This window comes from Notamacropus eugenii, chromosome 1 (assembly GCF_028372415.1).
Source record: "Notamacropus eugenii isolate mMacEug1 chromosome 1, mMacEug1.pri_v2, whole genome shotgun sequence".
In the NCBI taxonomy this organism is placed as follows: domain Eukaryota; kingdom Metazoa; phylum Chordata; class Mammalia; order Diprotodontia; family Macropodidae; genus Notamacropus; species Notamacropus eugenii.
The window spans coordinates 587,968,590-587,989,447 of record NC_092872.1 but is presented as its reverse complement, the minus strand read 5'-3'; the positions used below and the strand labels follow the sequence as shown (position 1 = coordinate 587,989,447).

Sequence of the window (20,858 nt, the reverse complement as noted above, 5' to 3'; positions counted from 1 at the left end):
GGAAAACATTATAGAAAAGAGATAAAATTTCATTTAAAATATATTGCTCAAGTGAATATGTTCTTGAGCTCCCCAGTTATTCAGGTAACCAAGAACAGCTGTATAAAGATTGACTGTATTATTTAAGACAGAGTGAGCAGCTTGACACACCAACAACTTTTGTAGTGACCATGGGCAAACCAGACCCTGAGCCATTTGGTGGTTTACGGACCTTCACGAGGCATTCATAGCGCCAGACTTTTCTGAGTGTAGGTTATGGGACTCTTGAACACATAATGTTTTATGGTTTTTGGAAACAATTTAACTTTAGAGATTCCCCTAACTTTGGTTATGGAGCTCTCTCAGAATAGCCTGTTTTTGGAGATATCTCCTTATCAAGCCTTGAACCGGGGACCGCTGATCAACAAGAATTTGTTCTGATTTGTGTATCAAAGGGCCACAGCCCTGATACCTGGAATTCCTCTCACTTCCCCCTCCCTTTGCGGATGGAGTTCATTGACTCATTTCTTTCTAAGACCACCTTTCCCCCCAAATTCCTTAACTTCCTTCATTTAAAAGGTATATAAACTCTTTTCATCTGATGAGGGCTGGAAAGGGGGATGGGAGAGATGAAATTCTGAAATCCCCCAAAGACCGGAGTACCAGGGGTCGGTCACCTGGAATGCAGACTCAAGTATTCTTGAGGTCAAGGTAAAGATTTATTATGCTTTGCAGCAGGCAAGAGTTCTTAGGGAACCTGCAACCTTAGAGGAGTACAGATAAAGTTTATATAGTATATTCTATAGTATAACATGTGCTAAGTGTGATGACTAGGTGATTCAGGGAGGTTAGGAGTGGTTAAGTAGTTCTTACAGGAACTTGCACTTTTGGTATCTACTGCGCAGGTATCTTACCCAGAGTTCATTGGGAGATAGCCAAGGGGCAGGCTACACGAAGGTGTGGTTTTAGGCCTGAAATGTCACTAAGTCAACTAACAGTCAGGACTAAGTAATAGCAGGGTGCTCTCATCGATGTCTTGTTAGACAAGATACATATAAGGGAGCATACATATGTCTAAGTCTAGAATACGTATGATTGGTCAGTGAGTAATAAATGTTGTTATGATCCAGTACACAGCCAGTTCAGCCACTTGAGAGCTGGTTCAAACTAATAAATTCTACACGTGCGGTTGGACACTGTAGCAGGAAAGGAGCCTGCTGGGGCAGGCTGGCCTTGACCTGGGGAGAAACAGGATTGAAGTTACGGAGAAATATGATTTTTAGAGAGAAATGTGATTTTATAATTGGGGTCCAAGCACATGCACCCAAGCAGCCCATCACATTCATTACCTGTCCTGTTAAGCACAGCATGGACAGTGCCCATGAATATATATTTTTTTTTCTCTATTTAATAAAAACCCTTCTTTAATTTTACAGGCATCATCTTCCTCTGATTTTCTTAGAGAAAGAATGGGCCTTTGCCTTCTCCAGACAGCTTCTCGTCTGGGAGAAAGAGAGGTCAAGAGAAAGATGCAGACCTCCAGACCTCCACACTACTTCCCACCAGTCTCCTCTTCTCACAGTGGCCCTAAGCAGACTCAAAGTCTACCTAGGACAGAATACAGGGAGACTTATTACCTCCCAATCATTAATTCAACAAACATGTTAAGTGCCTTCAAAATGCCAAGTACACAAAAGGGAAAAAGGAAGGCAGTCCTTGCCCTCAAAGAACTTAAAACAGACCAGGGGAAGACAATATACAAAAGGAAACAGAAAAAGAGGCTAGGGAAGAGAGAGAGAATTAACTCAGCTTTGATCTTCAACACTTTCTTAGGACCTTCATTTGCCTCTCCCCCCAGACTGGAAAGCAAGAGCAATTAACTCCTCCCAAAACTTCCTTTCCAAGAAACATTTTTCATCAGCACCTTGGCTTGTTTCTGACTCCATGAACAGCATGGCCCCTGGCTGGGTATCTCCTGGTAGCTCCGCACTCCCATTATTCTAGGAAGCTATGCTCCTCATAATGCAGCCCAGGTTCTATCACATCACATTGCTACATCTCATCAAGCCTGAAATCACTAAAATCTTGAGCAATTCTGCCTTCCATATTGTTAGTGATCATCATCCCATCCACCCAAGAAAAGTTTGTATCCCTTCTTCGATCCTTTTTTCTAACAGTGTAGCTAAAAAACACCCAAAAAACACAGAAAAAAACCCTTTGTTGTCCTTAGCTTTCATGCTAGCCTTAACTCATTTGACCTTTTAGAGACTACTGAATGTTTGTCTATGTCACCTCATAGCAGACACTTAATACAAGTTTGCAGAATGATTAAAATAGTAGAGGAAATGAAGAAGTTCACCATTCTAATGTCTCTGAAGTGGCAGAAAGATGCACTTGACTGGGTAAGCATGGACCTTTGTCTTTTTTTGTATTCCCTATGAAAAAATCATTAAGTTGCTAAAAATTAAGGATGTTCTAATGGACTAACCGACAAATATGCCTCATCATTTTACAAGACAGAATTATAGTAAGGCTCCAGTTTTCTCTGCTCCTCTCCCTGACAAAGGAAATAGCACGCAATAATGAGTTTAAAAGAAGTCATTGTGAAAAACCTGTATTTTTATACCAAATGAAAAGGTGCTTCTGAGCAGCCTGCCTACTTCTCTGTCTCCTTAGTTTCTCTATCCTGTCCTATTCCCCTCGTCCCCCAAGGTTACAGCCTTCCTACAGAAATGACAATAAGAGGCAGGTATAAAATGTGAAAAATGTCAGCACCAGTGATCTTTTCCATCAATTTAGGCATTAACATAAAGTAACACATCTGAAGATAACCTCAGAGATCTTTTCTGGCTCATTTTGGGTATTAATTACCCTAATCACTGAGGAGAGTTATCAAGCTGAAAATAGGAAGCATGTGAAAGTGAATAGTTACTAAATATGGGTATGCTATTGTTTTTTAGCAAGGACTGTAATCATTTCATTTGTAAGGATTTTATTTATTGCTTCTTGCTTCAATATATAATTGTGATAGATTTTGTGAAAATAGCAATTTTTGATGAGAAAAAATTAGTAATCATATTAACACTGAATATTTATTATTGAATTAAAAGCTATTTCTTCCCATGTGACATAAGAGTATTTATTTTCCCCAAGTCTCCAAATGATACTGTCGCTGAACCTCTCTGAGCAGGTCTTGCCTAAAAACAAAGCAAAGAAAAAGTCAGACCTAGGATAATATCCTAACATCACAGCATTTTAGAGTTTACAAAATGCTTTCCTCCTAATAACCTTAAGAAGGGAAAAGTCAAGGTACCATCATTCTCATTCCCACTTTATAGATGAGAAAACTGAGGTATACAGAGTTTTAAGTGCTATGCCTAAGGTTATACAAACTAGTAAATACCAGAGCCTGGAATGGAAGGACACCAGGTCCTTTCTAAATCTGGTACTTTTGCTTCTACCACCACACCAAGCAGCATACAAAGCTCAGGTCTAGCTTTAAATCCTTCAATGTTTTCTTGAGGAAAACCCTCTCCTCTTTTCCTAAAAAAAGTGAGATAATAAAACAAAGATAATCAAAACATGTGAAGAACTGTTTTCTTTAATGCTACCTGTGAATCATGATATTTCCATCCTATCATGTAATATATCTGAAAAGTTGCAGGTACAGAGCCATCCTCATTTCCATACATTTCTAAAAAGGAAAAAAAAAATTTATGAAATTCAAAAAAGCGGCAGAAACAGTTCAGTTCAATAAAGCACTATTTCTTACATTAAAACACATCAGTGCCAAGAGATTCCTAGGGTTTTGCAAATAATATGCAAAAACATTCAATGGTTGAAACTGCTGTTGGAGGTAGGAGTTATGGAATAAGGAAATAGCTGTTATGTGGGGATGTCACAATGAACTGCTCTCTTATCTGTGGCATGGAGGTCGGTGAGGAAGGGGTCAAAGGATCTGGAAATATTGTGAAGGTAACAACTACTGAAGTCGAAGGGAATCTACATTAGTCAGATGGTAAAAGAGTTCCTTTGGTGAAAACTGGAAGACAAGGAGCAGAAAACTTTCCTCTTACCTTGATATATTGCTGCAGCTGCCAACATTGTTTCTCTGTGAAGCAAAGGTTTTCTATTCCAAGAACAATTACTCTCTCCCATACCTGAAAAAAATATACAAAAGGCTTTAGAGAACGCAGTAAATACCTTAAGCTTCTGAATTTCATAATTTAATCTTTTACTAACTTTACTATTGTTTCAGAATGCAGATGGGTTTTTTGGTCTGTTTCGAGATTCAGAGCCAAGGATACCAAAGCCTCTCCTCCTTCTAAGTCAAGTAGTGAAAGTCAAATTTCAGGAGCCAAATCTCACAAACATCATTTACTTTGTAGTAAGTTGTCTCATTTAAGTCAGTCATACAACAAGGTTTTTAGGGTTAATTTCCACAACTGGAAAATTCTTTCTTTTCCAACTGCTTCTGGGTTTGTTAGCCACTTTTGAAGGAGAATAACAAAACTATCACAATGTGATTTTTACTTCATATGCCTTATTTCTGGGTGTGTTCGTCCTTCGTTGCCAAAGACGACCATGCCATCAGAGAAATAGTGACATGACTTTGTTCTGAGTGAGGGAGGGCTGTGCAGGTCACCAGCCTCACTTCTCCTCCAGAGCCATCTGAATCCAGTGACCAGATATTCATCAGGATGACTGGAGATGACCCAGGAAAAGGCAACTGGGGTTAAGTGACTTGCCCAAGGTCACACAGCTACTGAGTGTCAAGTGTCTGAGGTGAGATTTGAACTCAGGACCTCCTGACTCCTGTACTGGTGCTCTATCTAATGCACCACCTAGCTGCCCTCTGCCTTATTTCTACTCAGTTCAACAAGGTCTATTCTGCTAAGTGGTAAGGATACAAAGGGAACAATAAAACAGTCCCTTTTCCTCATGGAGTTTATAGCCTATGAGAGGGATACAAAGCATATACTGTTAAAGGTATGGTTGCAAATAAGGGGAGGGGGTGGGAGGTTGCAGCAGGGAAGGGAAGAGGGCAACACCACCAAATTAGGATGCACCTAAGCTGTACCTTCAAAGACCTAAGAAATACAAGAGGTGGCAAGGGGGCGGGGGGGGGGACGGGGGAGAACATGCACTCCATGAATGGGGGACAGGCACAGAGACAGAAGAGGGGATGTCTTCTGTGCAGAGAACTAAGTGGCTAGTTTAGTAGGAGCAAAGTGTGTGTGACAGGGAGTAGCAGGATAAGTCTGGAAAGAGAGAGTAACTGATAGTAGTTGAGATTGCTTAAAGGACTTCCATATGGAGAAGTCAAGGATGTTGTAAGGCCAAGCAAAGCAGAATCTTTTGCTGTTTTTGTTTTACTAAAAGTGCCTCTGATAGAATAATGTGATTAAAGAAGATCTTTCCCACCCACTGTTGGGTCTGCCCATAGAGGGAAGCTTGATTAGGGGAGCTGTTTTGTAGAAGGGTCCCAAGTACCTTTTGTTTTTTCTATAGAGGCACTGAGTCAGAGGGTCATGTCTTCTGGCTCTGAAAAGTGCATATAAAAACTCTGAGGGTGAGGTTTTACACTGGGGCTTACTGACTGGAAGTGTGTGTTTTGGTCAGATGAGGACTCTGGAAAGTCACTAAGAAGCCCCCCTGCTTTGAAAGCCCAGATGTCGGTGCTTCCCTCTCTGGTAACTATAATCAGACAGTTGGATTTGTCTGTTGAATTGTGATGTATGTATTGATTATAGTCAGACAGAGGAAGTCATGTCTGTTGTTTGATTTCTCTGTATTTTCTCTGAAGTTCAGGGTGCTGACTTTTTATCCTGAACTAACTAATGATACATGTGCTTGATTAAAGTGACTGTTAACCTCTCAAAAGTTGCCTTTCCTTCTATGAATGCAGATCTAAGAACCTGTGATAGCAGTCCCCCACCCCGTGTATGTTGGGGTGCTTACTGATACAGATATAGTGGGTGAAACAGAACTGATGCTCAAGAAGAGAGAGGAGAGATGGATATACAGGTAAGGGAATCATCTGCATGGAAGATGTAATTGTACCTATGGGATCTAATGAGTTCTCAGAGGGAGACAGTGTTAAGGGCCCAGGACAGAGTTCTGGGGATATATCCACATATTGAGACAAGGCAGTGGTTAGAGCAGGGGTTAGACAGCTAAATGATCCAGGAGAGTTCCATTTTACGGGCCCAAGCAAAACAAAGTTGAACATTCCTCATCATGATGGGTCTTTAAATGTCCGAAAAGAAATCATCATTTCCCTCCTCCCCTACATTACCAAGCCTTTTCTTTTCCTGGAAAAACATTCCTAGTTACTTTAGCTGTTCTTCAACACACCACAGGTCTCCAAATGAAGGGTCACAGTGGCAGCTGGTACAACTACAGTGCAGCCAGATCTCCTTGTGGAACTTTTTAAATCTGTCTTCCACTTTGGTGTGTGCTGATGGCAGTGTGTATATGTGTGTCAGAGCTTGGAACTAAAGATATTACAAAGGAAACGTATGACCTGAATGAGAGGCTAATGTAACAGATCATGTAATAAAAGTACGATAAATGAATGGGTTGCATATGGCACTTCTATCCGTCTAAGTTACCGTTATCTAGAAGCTCAGAGCTCAATATTATTGCACTTAAATGTGGTGCTCAGAATGGAACACAAAACTCCAGATGTGATCCGTCCCTGTCAGAACCGTATGCAACTGTCATAGGTTCACAGATTTAAAGCTGACTTCAGCAGCCACCTAATTCAAGTCCCTCATTTTATAGATGAGGAAAATGAGATCTAAACAAACTAAATGACTTTCCCAAAAACACAGAGGTAGTAAACATCAGTGGTAGTTTTTGAACACAGGTCGTCTACTCTGGTATATTTTGTTTTACTGATATCTTTGGCTTTTACATTATCCTCACTCTCCTAAAATGGGAAAAACAAAAAAAAATCTACTTAGCAAAACTAATCATGTTTATTCAAATACAATGAGTACAGTTAAGTGTTCTACATCCATAATCTCCAAAATCTCATGAAAAAAGAGACTGCAGTATCACTTCCCATGTTAATAATGACAGCTAACATTTATATAGGATTTTAAAGTCTACAAAGCACTCTGGATGCATTATCTCATTTGATCCTCCTAATAACTCTTTAAGAAGTATAAAAGGTATTATCTCTATTTTACCAATGAGAAAACTGGAGCTCAGAGATTTTAATAGCTTGCCCATGGTCATAAAACTATTAAGTATGAAAGGCAGGATACAAATCTAGGCCTCTCCTGACCCCCTATGCTTTCCTTAATGTAGCTTAAAACCACATCACTGTAGCACAGTTTCTGTATCACAGTGCTGAATTCTACTGAGCCGCCTTATATTTTCCAAAGTCCTCATTTGACCAAAAAACATTTCCAGTCAGTAAGCCCCAATGTAAAACCTCACCCTCAGAGTTTTTATATACACTTTTCAGAGCCAGAGGGCATGACCCTCTGACTCAGTGCCTCTATAGAAAAAACAAAAGGTACTTGGGACCCTTCTACAAAACAAGTTCCCTAATCAAATCCCACTAGTAACATTTATCTTGTACTTCTGTTTTTTTAACCCCATAAATCAATGAATATAGAATACTATGAGTTTCTATTTATCTGCATTAAGTTTCATTTGATGAAACTGAACTCAACATTTTAGATCATAGAGTACATTTTTTAGAGTTAGAAGGATCTAAAGAGGTAATCTCATCTAACTCCTTCATTATATACATGAGGAAACTAAATGCCAAGGGAGGATCAGTAACTTGCCCACGCTCACACAGATATTAAGTGGCAGAACCGAAATTCAAACCCAGATCCCATGACTCTAAATCCAGGGCTTTATCCATATACTACAATACTTTCTCTTTTTTCAGCCTGCCAAGTCTTTTTGGATCTTGACATTTTTATGCCCTGTGCTCTAGAACACTCTCAGTTTCATGTCACCCACACATTTGATAAGTATGACATCTATTCTTATATCCAATTCGCTGAAACAAATTTTAAACAGCAAGGTTCCAAGGACATTCCATTAAAGATCTTCTTTAAAGTTGCCACAGATTCATTAATGACTACTAATTAGTTTCAAATGCATTTAACATCATCTAGCTCCTCTCTTGCTGTCTTGTCCACAAGAATAGTGCCCACAAGAATAGTACTGTAGTTGTCTAGAATCCTGAATAGTGACAGTCAGAGGTGTCAGAAGTAGAACTTGAACTTAGGTCTTCTTGGTCCTTTATTCACAAGGCCACGTCAGCTCTTAGTTATAAGTTGCTGAATTCTCTTTTAGGTTTTGTTTTGGTCACTACGTATAAAATTGTTCTGGGGCACAAGAAATTAAGCTAATTTAAACTACATGCCTGGGTTCAAAACAGGGCACAGGCAACATTAAATTTCCTAGACTGTGGTAACCTTGCAGAGGTGCCTCAAGATTAGAAGACTATGATGGACTTTGTCAAATGCTAAAATGTAGTTAAACAATTACATGAGTCTAATACCCTGTCAAATAAGAAACCAAGGTTAGTCTGGCAAAACCTGTTCTTGATAAAGTCATACTGAGCTCTTTATTATCAAAGCCTCCTTTTTGAGATGTTCACTAATCCACTTTTTAACATGCTCCATTATTTTGTCAGGAGTAGAAGTTAAGTTCACTAGCCTATAGTGTGCAGGTTCTGTTCTTTCCTTTTTTTTAAAAAAGTTGGGACCTATCTGTCCTTCTCCACTTTTGTGGCACCTTTTTTGCTCTCTATGGGAAATGACTCATAAAGACTGGGCAATCACATCTTCCAGCTCTTTCTATATCCTAGGTTGCAGGTCATTTGGGCCTGGTGACTTGAACTTATCAACAACAGTGAGGTGCTCTTTTATCATTTACTTATTTACCTGGGGTTTCTAACTCCCTTAGCCATTTTGTGTTCTTTTATCCAGTTCAAAGATCATTCCCCTGACCAGAGAAAACAGAAATAAATAATAGCTGGGAAGTTCTGGATTCTCATTTATCACTGTTCCGTCCACTCTCATCAGCAGTTCCTATTCTTTTCTTAATCCTCATGACAGCCAAAATAAAAAATTCATTTTGTTGTCCTGAGAATTCCTTCACCAGCCTCAGCTCATTATGAGCTTTATCTTTCCTAACACTATATTGTTGTAGTATATTCAAGCCATACTTTCACATCCATTGCATTTTCTGTACTTTCTTTTTTAAATATAAGTTGGCTGATGAGTTTCCAGTTCATCTACATTCATCTCTTTAGATTCCCTCTTTTCTTCCTTATTGGAATGGTTTCTCTTTGCATCTGCAGAATTCCATTTTTGAGAGCTCATGCTTCATGGTTTGATTTTATTTGTAAAATTTTAGGTCACCAGATCCCACTTAACCTTTTGCTGAACTTCCAAAATACGCTGTACCTCAAACTAGGATGTGAAACTCTACTGCAAATTCTAAAATGAAGTGGTCACTTCCTTCACAAACTTTCCAACATTTCTAACTCAACCATCAATTTCTTATCGTGGGTTAGAACTGGTTCTGCTAATCCCTCTAATGTTTCAGTGGCTTTATTATACACCATCAAGTCAGCCGCTGAAGCTGTCTTGTTTCTCTTTTTTACTCAGAAAACCTTCTTGCTAGTCCCCCCAACAACAAAGCCTTTGATATTACTTTTTTAAAAAGAGAATCCAGAATCCTCAGCAGCTGTAATAGTAGTAGTTCAAAGACACTTACAATTATACTTACTGGCAGATCAATTATCATTAATTAGAAATTCATTTATTGATAAAAAACCAAATCTCCTTTCTAATAAAAACACACACCAAAAGAAACCCCCAAAGCTACTAACTCTAAATCCTCTATATGAATACCTTTTATACTGAAAATAGAAGGCATTCATAATGAATTCTCTTCTCCTTAATATTTGGTCCTTACAGATGAAATATTCATACTTAAAGTTTTTTATCGCTAGTCGCAATCTACTTTGTGTTTGACTTTCTAACAGGATAATCAAACATATTTTTTATAACAGCAAATATTTTTTCCATGTGGAAATTAAATTTTTAAAATTTCTTTAAGATCATAGATATCAGATTGCTTATATGCTTACAGACTATTAAGAGCTGAGAGCTTTAAGACCTTTTAGTTCAACCAACATATCAGAATTTGCTGAAATCACCATGCTTGTATTCTCTTATAAATGTTTTATAATACGCAGGGTGAGTAGCTGTTTTGAAATAAGCTTAATGGAGAAGCACAAGGATTTTTGACTTATCCTGTATTTTGTGATGAAGGAAAATATAATCATCAGGTGAATGTTTAAGACTTTCACAGTTCTTTTATGGTAAGCTCAACAAAACTTAGAAAAGTATTTCTTCATTTACTAAAGGATTCACATGAACAATACTTAGATGTATTGTCTAGAATATAAGTGAACTTACCTTAAAACCACTGTGAAAGTCTCCAAACTCCCACTCATTCATCAGCTGATGAGTTTTGTAAAAAATTAATCAGGACTTTTTTCTGTGAAATAATAATGGCAATTCACATAAGACACACTGAAATTACTATGGAAAAAAGACTAAAACAATGCATAAAAGTTTCTAAAACCAATCTGAAGAGCCAGATAAAAATATACATCCACTATTTTATCTAAGAATATCAATACTAGAGTTAATCTTTAACACAAACCTTGATATTTGTAGAAATAACATTAAACCACCAAAGCTAATGGTAGTAAATAAAATAATTTGTGAATTCACTAGTTTGAATTAGCTTCCTGAATACAGAGCATAAGCTGTCTACTATAACTTGATAGTTAAGAATTAAAAGAATTTCCTTAGGCTTCCACAGAAGTTAAGACCTTTCCCATGGTCATACAGCTAGCAAATGTGAGATCAGAATCTAGGTCTTCCTGACTGGAAGAGGATAGAATGAAGTATTCTATCCATTACACCAAGATGACTCAGAATGTACTATACATATACTATGCTAAATAAGATACTATACTATACTATGCTGAATAAAAATGAAAAGAACCCATACAGCTACCTCGAAGATAAACGATAATCAAAAGATAGTCAACAAATGCGATCCCTTCAAATAAAATAGAATATTCAAGTTGTCACAATTAAATCTCTTGGAAATTTTAGAAGTATTATGCCAAGGTTCTAATTCATTTACTTCATTGGGAACGTGAGGGTGGGGGTGGTTATAGGGGTAGATAGGAGATACAGATACTGTCTTTTGAAAACATTTACTGCATTTTAAAAATAGTTTTTACTATTCTTTTTTAAAAAAACTTTACTTTTGGGAGGGGGAGGCAATCAGGGTTAAGTGACTTGCCCAAGCTCACACAGCTAGTGTTAAGTGGCAGAGGCTGGATTTGAACTCCGGTCTTCCAGACTACAGGTGCTCTATTCACTGTGCCACCTAGCTGCCCTAGTTTTTACTACTCTCAACCATGCTACAAATTACCAAGTGAAAGATTACCGTATCATAGTGTTTAGCACTGTAGGGACTTTAGAGATTATTTAAACCAACCCTTTCAAATGAGAACTAGAAAGGGGAACCAACTTGCTTAGAGATAGTAGTTTATAAAAAGTACTGGATTCAAACCCAAGTTTTCTGACTCCAAAACCTTTTTTGCATTAAACCAGGGCTTCTTAAACTTTTTTCATTCTCAATCCCTTTTTGCATTTTGGCGGCATTTGTTGGCACTGGATGCTTTGTGTTCAGAACCAAGGCTACAGGTAAGTTGCATGATGCAATACAGGCAAGCATTGTCAGAAACACCTCAAATTCATTATATGTTTGATTTTTAATTAACTTTCTGTTGTCATGCATTCAGAAACCTTTTCTTGTTGCCCAATCTTTCAAAATCCCATACAGTATTGTGACCCAGTTTAAGAAGCACTATACTAAACCAGTATTGAAGGGTGAATGCTAACTTTCAAGTCAGAGGATACAAAAGAGCCATGATAAGTGCTGGGGATACAAATACAGTGAAACAACCCCTACTCACAAGCTTACATTCTAATAGGTGGCAATGAAGTCTGTGTACCAATCAAACATTGTGTACGTGTCCCATAATGTTCTAGATATTTTAAAAATTGTGCAAAAACTAAAAACAGTTGTAAGGTCTCTCAGCACCAATATTTCCCTTGGTTTAGAAATCTATTCAAGACAACAAAGTTCTACATTCAGAAAAGATATACATAATGAATGCAATGAACACTTTCCTACACAGGGGAATGTAAGAGACAGCAAAGTAGAGTTAAAAAAAGTCCAATAAACGGAGTCAGAAGACGTAAGTTTTAAGTTTCAGCTCTACCCACTTTGCTGTAGTAGTTTCTAAGGGAAGAAAGTAAGTCACATCTCAGCCTCAGTTTCAACCATAAATAGCGGTAATGCCTACTTCTCCCTACCTCAGTGGCTGTGGTAAGGTTCAAATAAGATAATCTATTTTTAAGTGCTTTGAAAATTGTAAAAGGGCTAAATAAGGCTAAGGTATTATTATTAATCCTTAAATTGCCTGCAATTTCCCAGGTTCCAAACAAGGAGTCTCCTGGTTAAAAATTGCATATCATGTGTTCAATTCAGCAAACATTTATAAAGTGCCTTTGTGCCAGAACAAAGGTGCAAGGTGGTGAGGGATATGAACACAAGAATTAAACTGTCCCTGCCCCCTAAAGGCAAATAAATGCATTCTTTCAGAGGTGAGAGATATAATACACAGATACATAATTAAGTATATACAAAATACTAAAGTAATTCCAAGCTAGGGAGAACATATATAAATTTCTTTTTTTTATAAAACCATCATTTATTTCGGAATCAATTTCTAAAAGGCTAATAAGCAAAATAAAAAGAATTCTAACACTTCATTCCTAGTTCAATTATCATGAGCTTATATAAAACGAAATATAACAAATCAAAGATAACTTTAAAAGAATGTCCCTTACCTTGTAAATCTTCCATCACCTCAAACATTCCTGGAAAATTAACTTGAATTTCATCAGTATCCTATTGAAAAAAAAAAAAAGGAGAAAATATCATTTTGACATTTAAGAGAATTTCCTTAACTTCATAATGAACTGAGAGGTCATCTTATGGGATCACCTACCTAGTGCAGAAAACCCTCTACGATATTTGTGGTAGGTGGTCATTCAACCTCCACGAAAACATTTCAAGAAACAGGGAATGGATTTTTAAAAAGAAGCCAATTTCATTTAGCAATAGCTCTGCTAAGTAGCTCTTCCTTCCTTATACGGGGCCAAATCTGATACTTCATTATTTCTATCCACTGGTCCTAGTTATATCCTCCAGGAATGAGTTAGTCTAATCGAATGCCACTGGATTGTTTTTCAAATACATGAAGATAGCTGTCACTTAGACTTTGCTGTTCTGAGCTGTTCTCCATCTTGAGCCCTTATGTTCTCTGTCCCTCTTCCTCGCCGCCACCCCCCCAATCAGCCCTCCTCATCAGTGCCTTTTACTTTCCTTCAACAATCAACTGGGCTATCACTACCTATAGGAAATGTTTTCTGACACTAGATTTTGGTGCTTTCTCCTTTTCAAAGTTATCTTGCATGTACCTACTTATTTACATGTATCCCTCCCAAAGGAGCTATGTTTTGGCAGGGTTTTGTCTTTGTTATGTTCATGGTATAACAAACAGTAGATTACTAAGTGCTTGCTGAAGTGAATTACTGAACTCCAATCCACAATTTCTTCAGTTCCATCAAAACCTGACATGGTTTCTAGACGTTTCACCAATCCTTGCTGACCTCCTCTGGATACAATTCAGCTTGTCAATCAGTTGCTAAGTGTTCTTAAATCTACCTCCTCAATATTATTCTCACCAGTCTCTTCTCTACTCATAATACAAGTACCCTAGTTCAGGCTTTCATCATCTTTCCTCTGGATTATTGTAAAAACTTCTTAATTTGTTTTCCTATATCCAGTCTCTCTTCTAATTCATCCTCCATAGAGTTGTAAACAAATATTCCTAAAGCAGAGATCTAGCCAATGTCACATCCTTGCTCAAGAATCTTCAGTAATTCCCTGATACCTCTAGGACTAGACAGAAATTTCTCTATCTGGTATTGAATACCCTTTCCAACCTGGTTCTAGACTATTTTCCCAGGCTAAGTATATTATATAATTCCACCCCACTCACTCTACTCCAGTGAAATTAGCCAATTTTCTATTTTATATCCATGTCACTCCATCTTTCGCCTAAATGTCTTGCCTAGGTAGTCCCCTCAGGCCAGGAATGCTCTCCTTCTTCACCTTCATTTCTTAGAACCCCTGGCTCAAGCTCAAACTTGAACTTCAGTACAAATATTACACTTTTTCAAGAAAGCTTTCCTGATCTCCCAGTCTTTCCTTCCCTTTAAAACTGCCCCCCCCACAAAAAACCATGTACATATTCATGAAGACAATGAATGTCCCCACAAGTAAGCTCCCTGACGGCAGTGTTTCACTTTCATATTTGTATCCCCAGTGGCTAGCATATTATACACACATGATAAATGATCACTAATTGTCACTAATCATGCTCACTAATGATCACTGTCAATGTCCCTCTCAAAATGTCATGCCTGAGAGAGGATGTCCATATAACAGAAATCACTGACTAGGGAATGAGGAGTAGCTACTCATCCCATATTCCTGGTGTGGAATAACTGAAAATAATCAGAAAGGAAGGAATACAGAAAAAGGAAGAAAGGAGAGGAAAAGAGTGAGAGAAAAAGAGAGGGGAAATGAGGAAGAAACCAGAGAAAGAGTTCTGGACTAAGTTTAGAGATTAAGCAGTGAATAAAAACTGATTACATGGGAACCTGTGATCCTTAGATACACCTGATAAACATCAATTACTGTACTGAACTGTAACAGTATGTGTGTGTGTGTGGGGGTTCCCTCAGGGACTAAAAAGATGAATATGGTAAATAGTCCAAAACTATAGTGGCGCTTTAGTTCAAATTTCCTCTGTCTCAGGACTATAGCCTTCTAACAGGACTACTTAGTTTTTGAGAACATTAAGTAGTTATATATACAAAGCATATATACTGTTCCATATACTGAATATAAAGATTATTATAATATAGAACCTCAATAATCTTAATTAGGATCTTGTCTTGTACCCTCTTCTCTTCCTCTACAATATTGCACTTGGTGAACTAATTAGCTCCCACAGATTTAATTATCATCTCTATGCAGAGAATTCCCAAATCTACCTATCCTGCCCTAACCTCTCTGCTGACCTCCAATCTCACATTTCCAACTACCTCTGAGACATCTCAAACTGGCTGTCCACTAACATTTTAAACTCAACACATCCAAAACCAAATTCATTGTCTCTTCCTAAACATTCCTCACCCACCATCCTCCTAGAAACTTACGATTCAAAAGCTAGGAGTTATCTTCAACTCCTCATTATCTCTCACCACCTTCCACTCTACTGGCAAGACCTGTTGACTTTAACTATGCAACATCTGGATGACAGCAACTGCCTATTGGTGAGTCTGCATGGTTCAAATCTCTCTCCAATCCAATTCAGCCTTCATTCAGCCACTCAAGTGACTTTCCTATAGCACAGGTTTGACCACATCACACCTCTACTCACTAAACTCCAGTGGCTTACAATCATCCCCAGGATCAAATACAAAATGCTCTGTTTTGTATTTAAAGTCCTTTATATCTCTTCCAGTCTTCTTAGACCTTATTGTTCTACATATATTCTTCAATACAGTTACACTGGCTTTCTGACTGCTGAAAGTCCATCTCTGTGCTCCAGGCATTTTCTCTGACTGTCCCCCCTACCTGAAATGCTCTTGCTTTCATCTCCACCTGGCTTCCTTTAAATCCCAACTAAAATCTCATCTTCCACAGGAAGCTTTTATGAATTCCTCTTAGCTAGCGCCTTCCCTCTGTTAATTATTTCCATAAATAGGAAATAACATATTATTCCTATAGCTTGTATATAGTATATTTATATAACGGTACATAGCTTGTTTGTACTATTTGTTTCCTTGTTGTCTTCCCCATTTGACAGGGAGGGACTTGGGGGCAGAGACTGTCTTTTGTCTCTTTTTGTACCCCAGTGCTCAGCAGAGTGCCAGGCACTTAATAAATTTTTACTGATTACTATTATTCATACCAGTCATGTTACTTCCTCTACACAAAAAAAGTTTCAGTAGCTCTTCACTGATAAAGAAAAGCTGAAACTCTACCAGGCATTTAAGATTTCCCACAATCTGGTATAATTGTACTTTTACAGGCTTATCTCTAACTCTTCTTCAAATAATCTATGCTCCAACCAAACTGGGGTAGTCTTTGATCTCTAACACTTCTCTCTCTGCCTCTGCTCAGAAGGGCTTTCCTCCTTATTCCTGGAACTCATCATCTTTTCTCAAAGAGGGGCAATTGCATTTATCTCTTTTTTTTAATATTAATTACCTAGACTAGATTAGAAATTAAATTCTTTGAGCTCAATGAAGTAGTTGTTTTTTAGTGAAAATTGTGACACTAGAAATTTGAATAATAACGTCAGTATTTCCAACAGTCCTTCAAAATCAAGAAAAATTTTTAGTTGTTTCTGAGCTGCACTAGTAAAAGGTTACTTGATTCCTTTTTTTTAATAGTTACCACAGTCAGTGTGTTAAAACCAGCTCTTCCCAGGAGATGGCCCAGATCACTGACAGCAGTGAAAGGAGAAATGTGTGGAGAAAATCCTCCTTCTCTTTCCAGTTCTGCTAACTGTAAAGAACATCGAAGCTCAAATAGTGTATCCCCTCCAAACATTGCACCAATAAATACTCCATCTGGTTTTAAAACATAATGAATCTGTAAGACAAAAAAAAAAAATCTGTTCAGAATAAGTACTAATCTCAAAATTAATTCTACTTACATTTTTGGATTAATTTAGAGGGCAAATAGAGTAAATTTATTTATGCATGCAAAAATTTAATATCTCATAATTATCGCTCATATATGGAGTACTGGCAAACACATTAAATGATCTGATGTCACTATTCTCAATGGTCCTACTTTCTTTTACACATTCTACAATACCTTATTCTTCCTGCCCTACCTAATCTTTAGCATCCTGGTCACATGCTACATAACCAGGATGCTGCTGTCCTTATTCTCCATTCTCATGACTTTTTCACATAAGACACAGTTCAGAAGTTAGGCCTTCAACAAACTGCTACAGGAGACCGACAAGCTCAGCACCCTTCCGGATTTTCTTCTACATCTTTGGCATCACCTTAGCATAAGTAAGCACTCTATCTAAACTCTAAAGGGACAAGAGGTTCTGTTCCCTGCTGTCTTCCCCAGAGCCTTGCATCCTTTTTTTTAGTAGAATGTCACTCCTGGTTCAGTGATGAAATTAGAGTATCTGAGAAGAGAATAGGATTTGGAGAGCTTCCACTTTTTGTGGATAATAGACTCCTATTATGATATCCATGTTTTCCTACTGTTTAAGAGTGATCGTTCAGATGTTTGTTCAGAAGGTGGGCTGGCTGCATAATTCAAATACTGTACACAGCTTCCACCAGAGGGCAGTGTCAAGTCATTTTAAAAACTGAGCTTCCCCTCCTGCAAAAAGAAAACTTGTCATCTTTCCCCAAAGCCATCACTCCATCCTGGCTTCTCTATTTCTCTTAACTGCCATATTTCTCTTTACAGTATCTGTTAATTACCATCCATAGCGGAAAGAACACCAGGTGTCCTGATCTCGAATTTCAGGTCTATCAACTATTCATTTGACAGGAGGCAAGTCCCTTAACCTTTCCTGCCCCTTTTTATTTCACAACACTACTCCCTCTTGATTCTCCTACCTATGTGACCATTCCTTTTCAGTCTCCTGCAGGCTTATCATCCACATCCTGTCCCCAAAGCACAGGTGGCTCTGTGCTGCTTTCTCTTCTCTTTATACTCTCACTTGATCTCATCAGTTCCCATTGGTTTAATTATCTATCAGCTCTCTGCAGATGTCTCCCAGATCAGCCCCAGTCTCTCCCCTGAGCTCCAGGACTGTATCATCAACTGCCTACTGAACATTTTCAAAAGGATGTCCCACAGATATTTCAAACTCAACATGTCCAAAACAACTCATTTCATTCCCCACAAACCTACCCCTCTTCCAAACTCCTGGTTCCTTCCAAAAATCCAGATCGACTCCTCACTCTCTCTCATCCTACAAAAATCCAATCAGTTGCCTAGTCTCTCATATCCATCTATTCCACTCTACAATCGTGGCCACAACACTGGTTCAGTCCTTCATCACTTCTCACTCGAACTTGCAATCTAACTGGTTGCACTGTCTCACTTCCTACTCCAATCACCCTCTACTCAGTTGTCAAAATGATTTTTCTGTGCTTTAAGTACAGGTCTGACCATGTCATTCCCCAAATAATAAACTCCAGTTGCTTCCTCTTGCCCCTATGGTCAAATACACATGTCTATATTTGGCATTAAAAGTCTTTCACAACCTGGCTCTAATCTCTCTTCACAGCTTTATTACACATGATTACTTTCATGAATCAGCCACACTCACCTTCTTTGGTTCTCCCAGAATATTCCTCCTCTCCTAACCTCTTAGAGGTCCTCATTTCATCTAAAGGTCAGCTTAAGTGCCATCTCTCTTTCAGCTACAAGTGCTTTCTCCCACAAAATCATATTGTATTTGCTTTGCATATACTTCTATTTGCATGAGTTATCTCACCAAAGTGAACGAAACTGCTGGAGGGGACGAACTATTTTTGTCTCTGTACTTCACACTTAGCACAGTGCCTAGAATCCAGCAACTGCTTTAATAAATTCTGACTCCCTAAAAACGATGATTTTTTTCAAAGCCTGTATGTTACATGTCAAGAAATCATAAATGACAAATGACCAAGGCTTTTAGAACTGGGAACAAAGTAAAGACAGAATCTACTGATTACCATCTGAAAGGAACCCCAAAAGAAAGAGTTCCAGGAATATTCAAAATCCAAAGCTCCCAATGCCACACCTCTGAGTCTACTGCTGGACCTTCAGCAAAGTTATAATCTAACTTCTAACTAACCACAAGGACTGGAATCAAGTGTCACTGGAAATGTTCCCACCCACCATTTACCTGTAGAATCCAACACTTCTTAAACTGTGGGTTGTGACCCCAAGTTTAAGAAATGCTAAAGGGGTGGGGAGTGAAAAAGTGTAAGAAGCTCTGAATAGATTGTGATTGTGACAGGCACCCCTTACAGGGTGGGATCTGTGTTCTGCAATGACCAGTGAAAAACAGCATGTTTTTCACTTTCAAGGGAAAGTATAATTTACAAAGGGCAAGTTGTGATCTATAGACCTGTTTATATTACCTCTTTGCCTAAACTCACATCTTTCTAATTTCCCTCTTAGTTATCCAACTTCACAGATCTTTTCATTTCTTCCAATACAATATCTGTTTCTCTCTGTTCACATAGACACCAACCAAATTCAGGTCCTTATCACCTTTTAGATTGTTAATATTGCTCTTAACTGACAGTTCTGCCTCAACTCTCCCCTCTTTGATCCATCTTCCACAGCCTGCAAAGTGACTTTCCTCAGGTGCAGGTCAGAGCATGTCAGCCTCTACTCAATAAACACCACTGGCTCACTACGGATTCTAGGATCAAATGATTTCATCTTTATTTCATCCCTCTTTAATTTCTAATCTTCTAAGTTTTCTAATGTATATAATTCACAGACTCAAAGAATTTTATAATTAGAAGGTATATTGTCCAAACTATATATGACCAAATAGAATCCCTACTACAATACACTCACCAAGTGATCAGACAGTTTTTTATCTTAAGTCCTCCAAGGAGGGGGAACCCACTACCTCCCAAAGAAGCCCATTTTACTATGGGATAACCCAAATGGTTTGGAAATTTTCCTCACATCTAGCCTAAATTGCCTCTTTGCAACTTCTATCTATTGTTCCTTGTTCTGTCTTCTTGGCCTTATCAGGACAAGTCTGATTCCTTTTCCATATGAGAGTCCTTCAAAAACATGGAGAGCTGCCATGTTCCCTACCCCCACCCCAGTCTTCTCTTCTCCAGGTTAAACATGCCCAGTGCTTTCAACCCTACCGTCATATGACTTGGACCCTCCTCTGGATATTCTCTATCTTATCAATGGTGTTCGTAAACCACAGTATCCAGAAACAATACAAAACATTCAAAGAAAAGATGTGTCTAGAGAAAAGTGTATGATCATCACTTCTCTTATTCCTAGAAGTTATATTTCTCCTAATTAAGGAGTTGTAACTCTCTTAATTAGTTTTACTGATTGTCACAACATACAAGTGACATATTGAACCTGATGTACACTACAATCCCCAGTTATTTCTGAATGTTTGCTGTGTAACCCTATCTAATATTTTTACCACAGCACTTAGGGTTTAATAAAAGCTTGTTGACTTTTGTAAAACTGATTTTATAATTACAATGGACAATACGTTGGTTCATTTTTATCATTTGTAAATAAATAAAATATAGAATCATTGGGGATGCATGCACAATTTTTTTTTAATTGATAGAAATGTGCAATAAAAAAAAATTTGGAGGACACTGACTTCTACTACTAGTTTAGCCAAGAAATCATTTAACTGATCTATAATATTTCTTGTACTTCTGTCATATGGTTATGTAACTTTTTATATATTTATGCTTTATTTCCTTAAAGTTTTAATCTTAAAACTTTTTTTATTATTTCTCAGTATCCTTCAGACCATCTACTAAAATACCATACATATAGTTAGCTCAATAAATATTTATTGATTTTAATTTTAAAATAATGTTTGATCTATAAGCAAATTTTAAACTAAA

The 20,858-nt window shown here is 37.9% G+C and overlaps 1 protein-coding gene across 2 annotated transcripts in view; it reads right to left on the bottom strand.

The window, feature by feature from the left end:
- Positions 1-2,954: 2,954 nt before the first annotated feature.
- The window catches only part of NDUFAF5 (NADH:ubiquinone oxidoreductase complex assembly factor 5), a 31,068-nt gene continuing 13,164 nt past the window's right edge, over positions 2,955-20,858 (bottom strand). Inside the window, exons 7-11 of one of the 2 annotated variants that reach the window (XM_072634480.1) lie at positions 16,654-16,851; positions 12,966-13,026; positions 4,056-4,139; positions 3,591-3,673; positions 2,955-3,176 (exon numbers count right to left, since the gene is read on the bottom strand). In XM_072634480.1, the coding sequence (XP_072490581.1) occupies positions 3,090-3,176; positions 3,591-3,673; positions 4,056-4,139; positions 12,966-13,026; positions 16,654-16,851 (513 nt within the window). In that variant the 3' untranslated portion in view covers positions 2,955-3,089. The remainder of the gene's footprint in view (positions 3,177-3,590; positions 3,674-4,055; positions 4,140-12,965; positions 13,027-16,653; positions 16,852-20,858) is intronic. The other variant, XM_072634481.1, reaches the window with a different exon arrangement.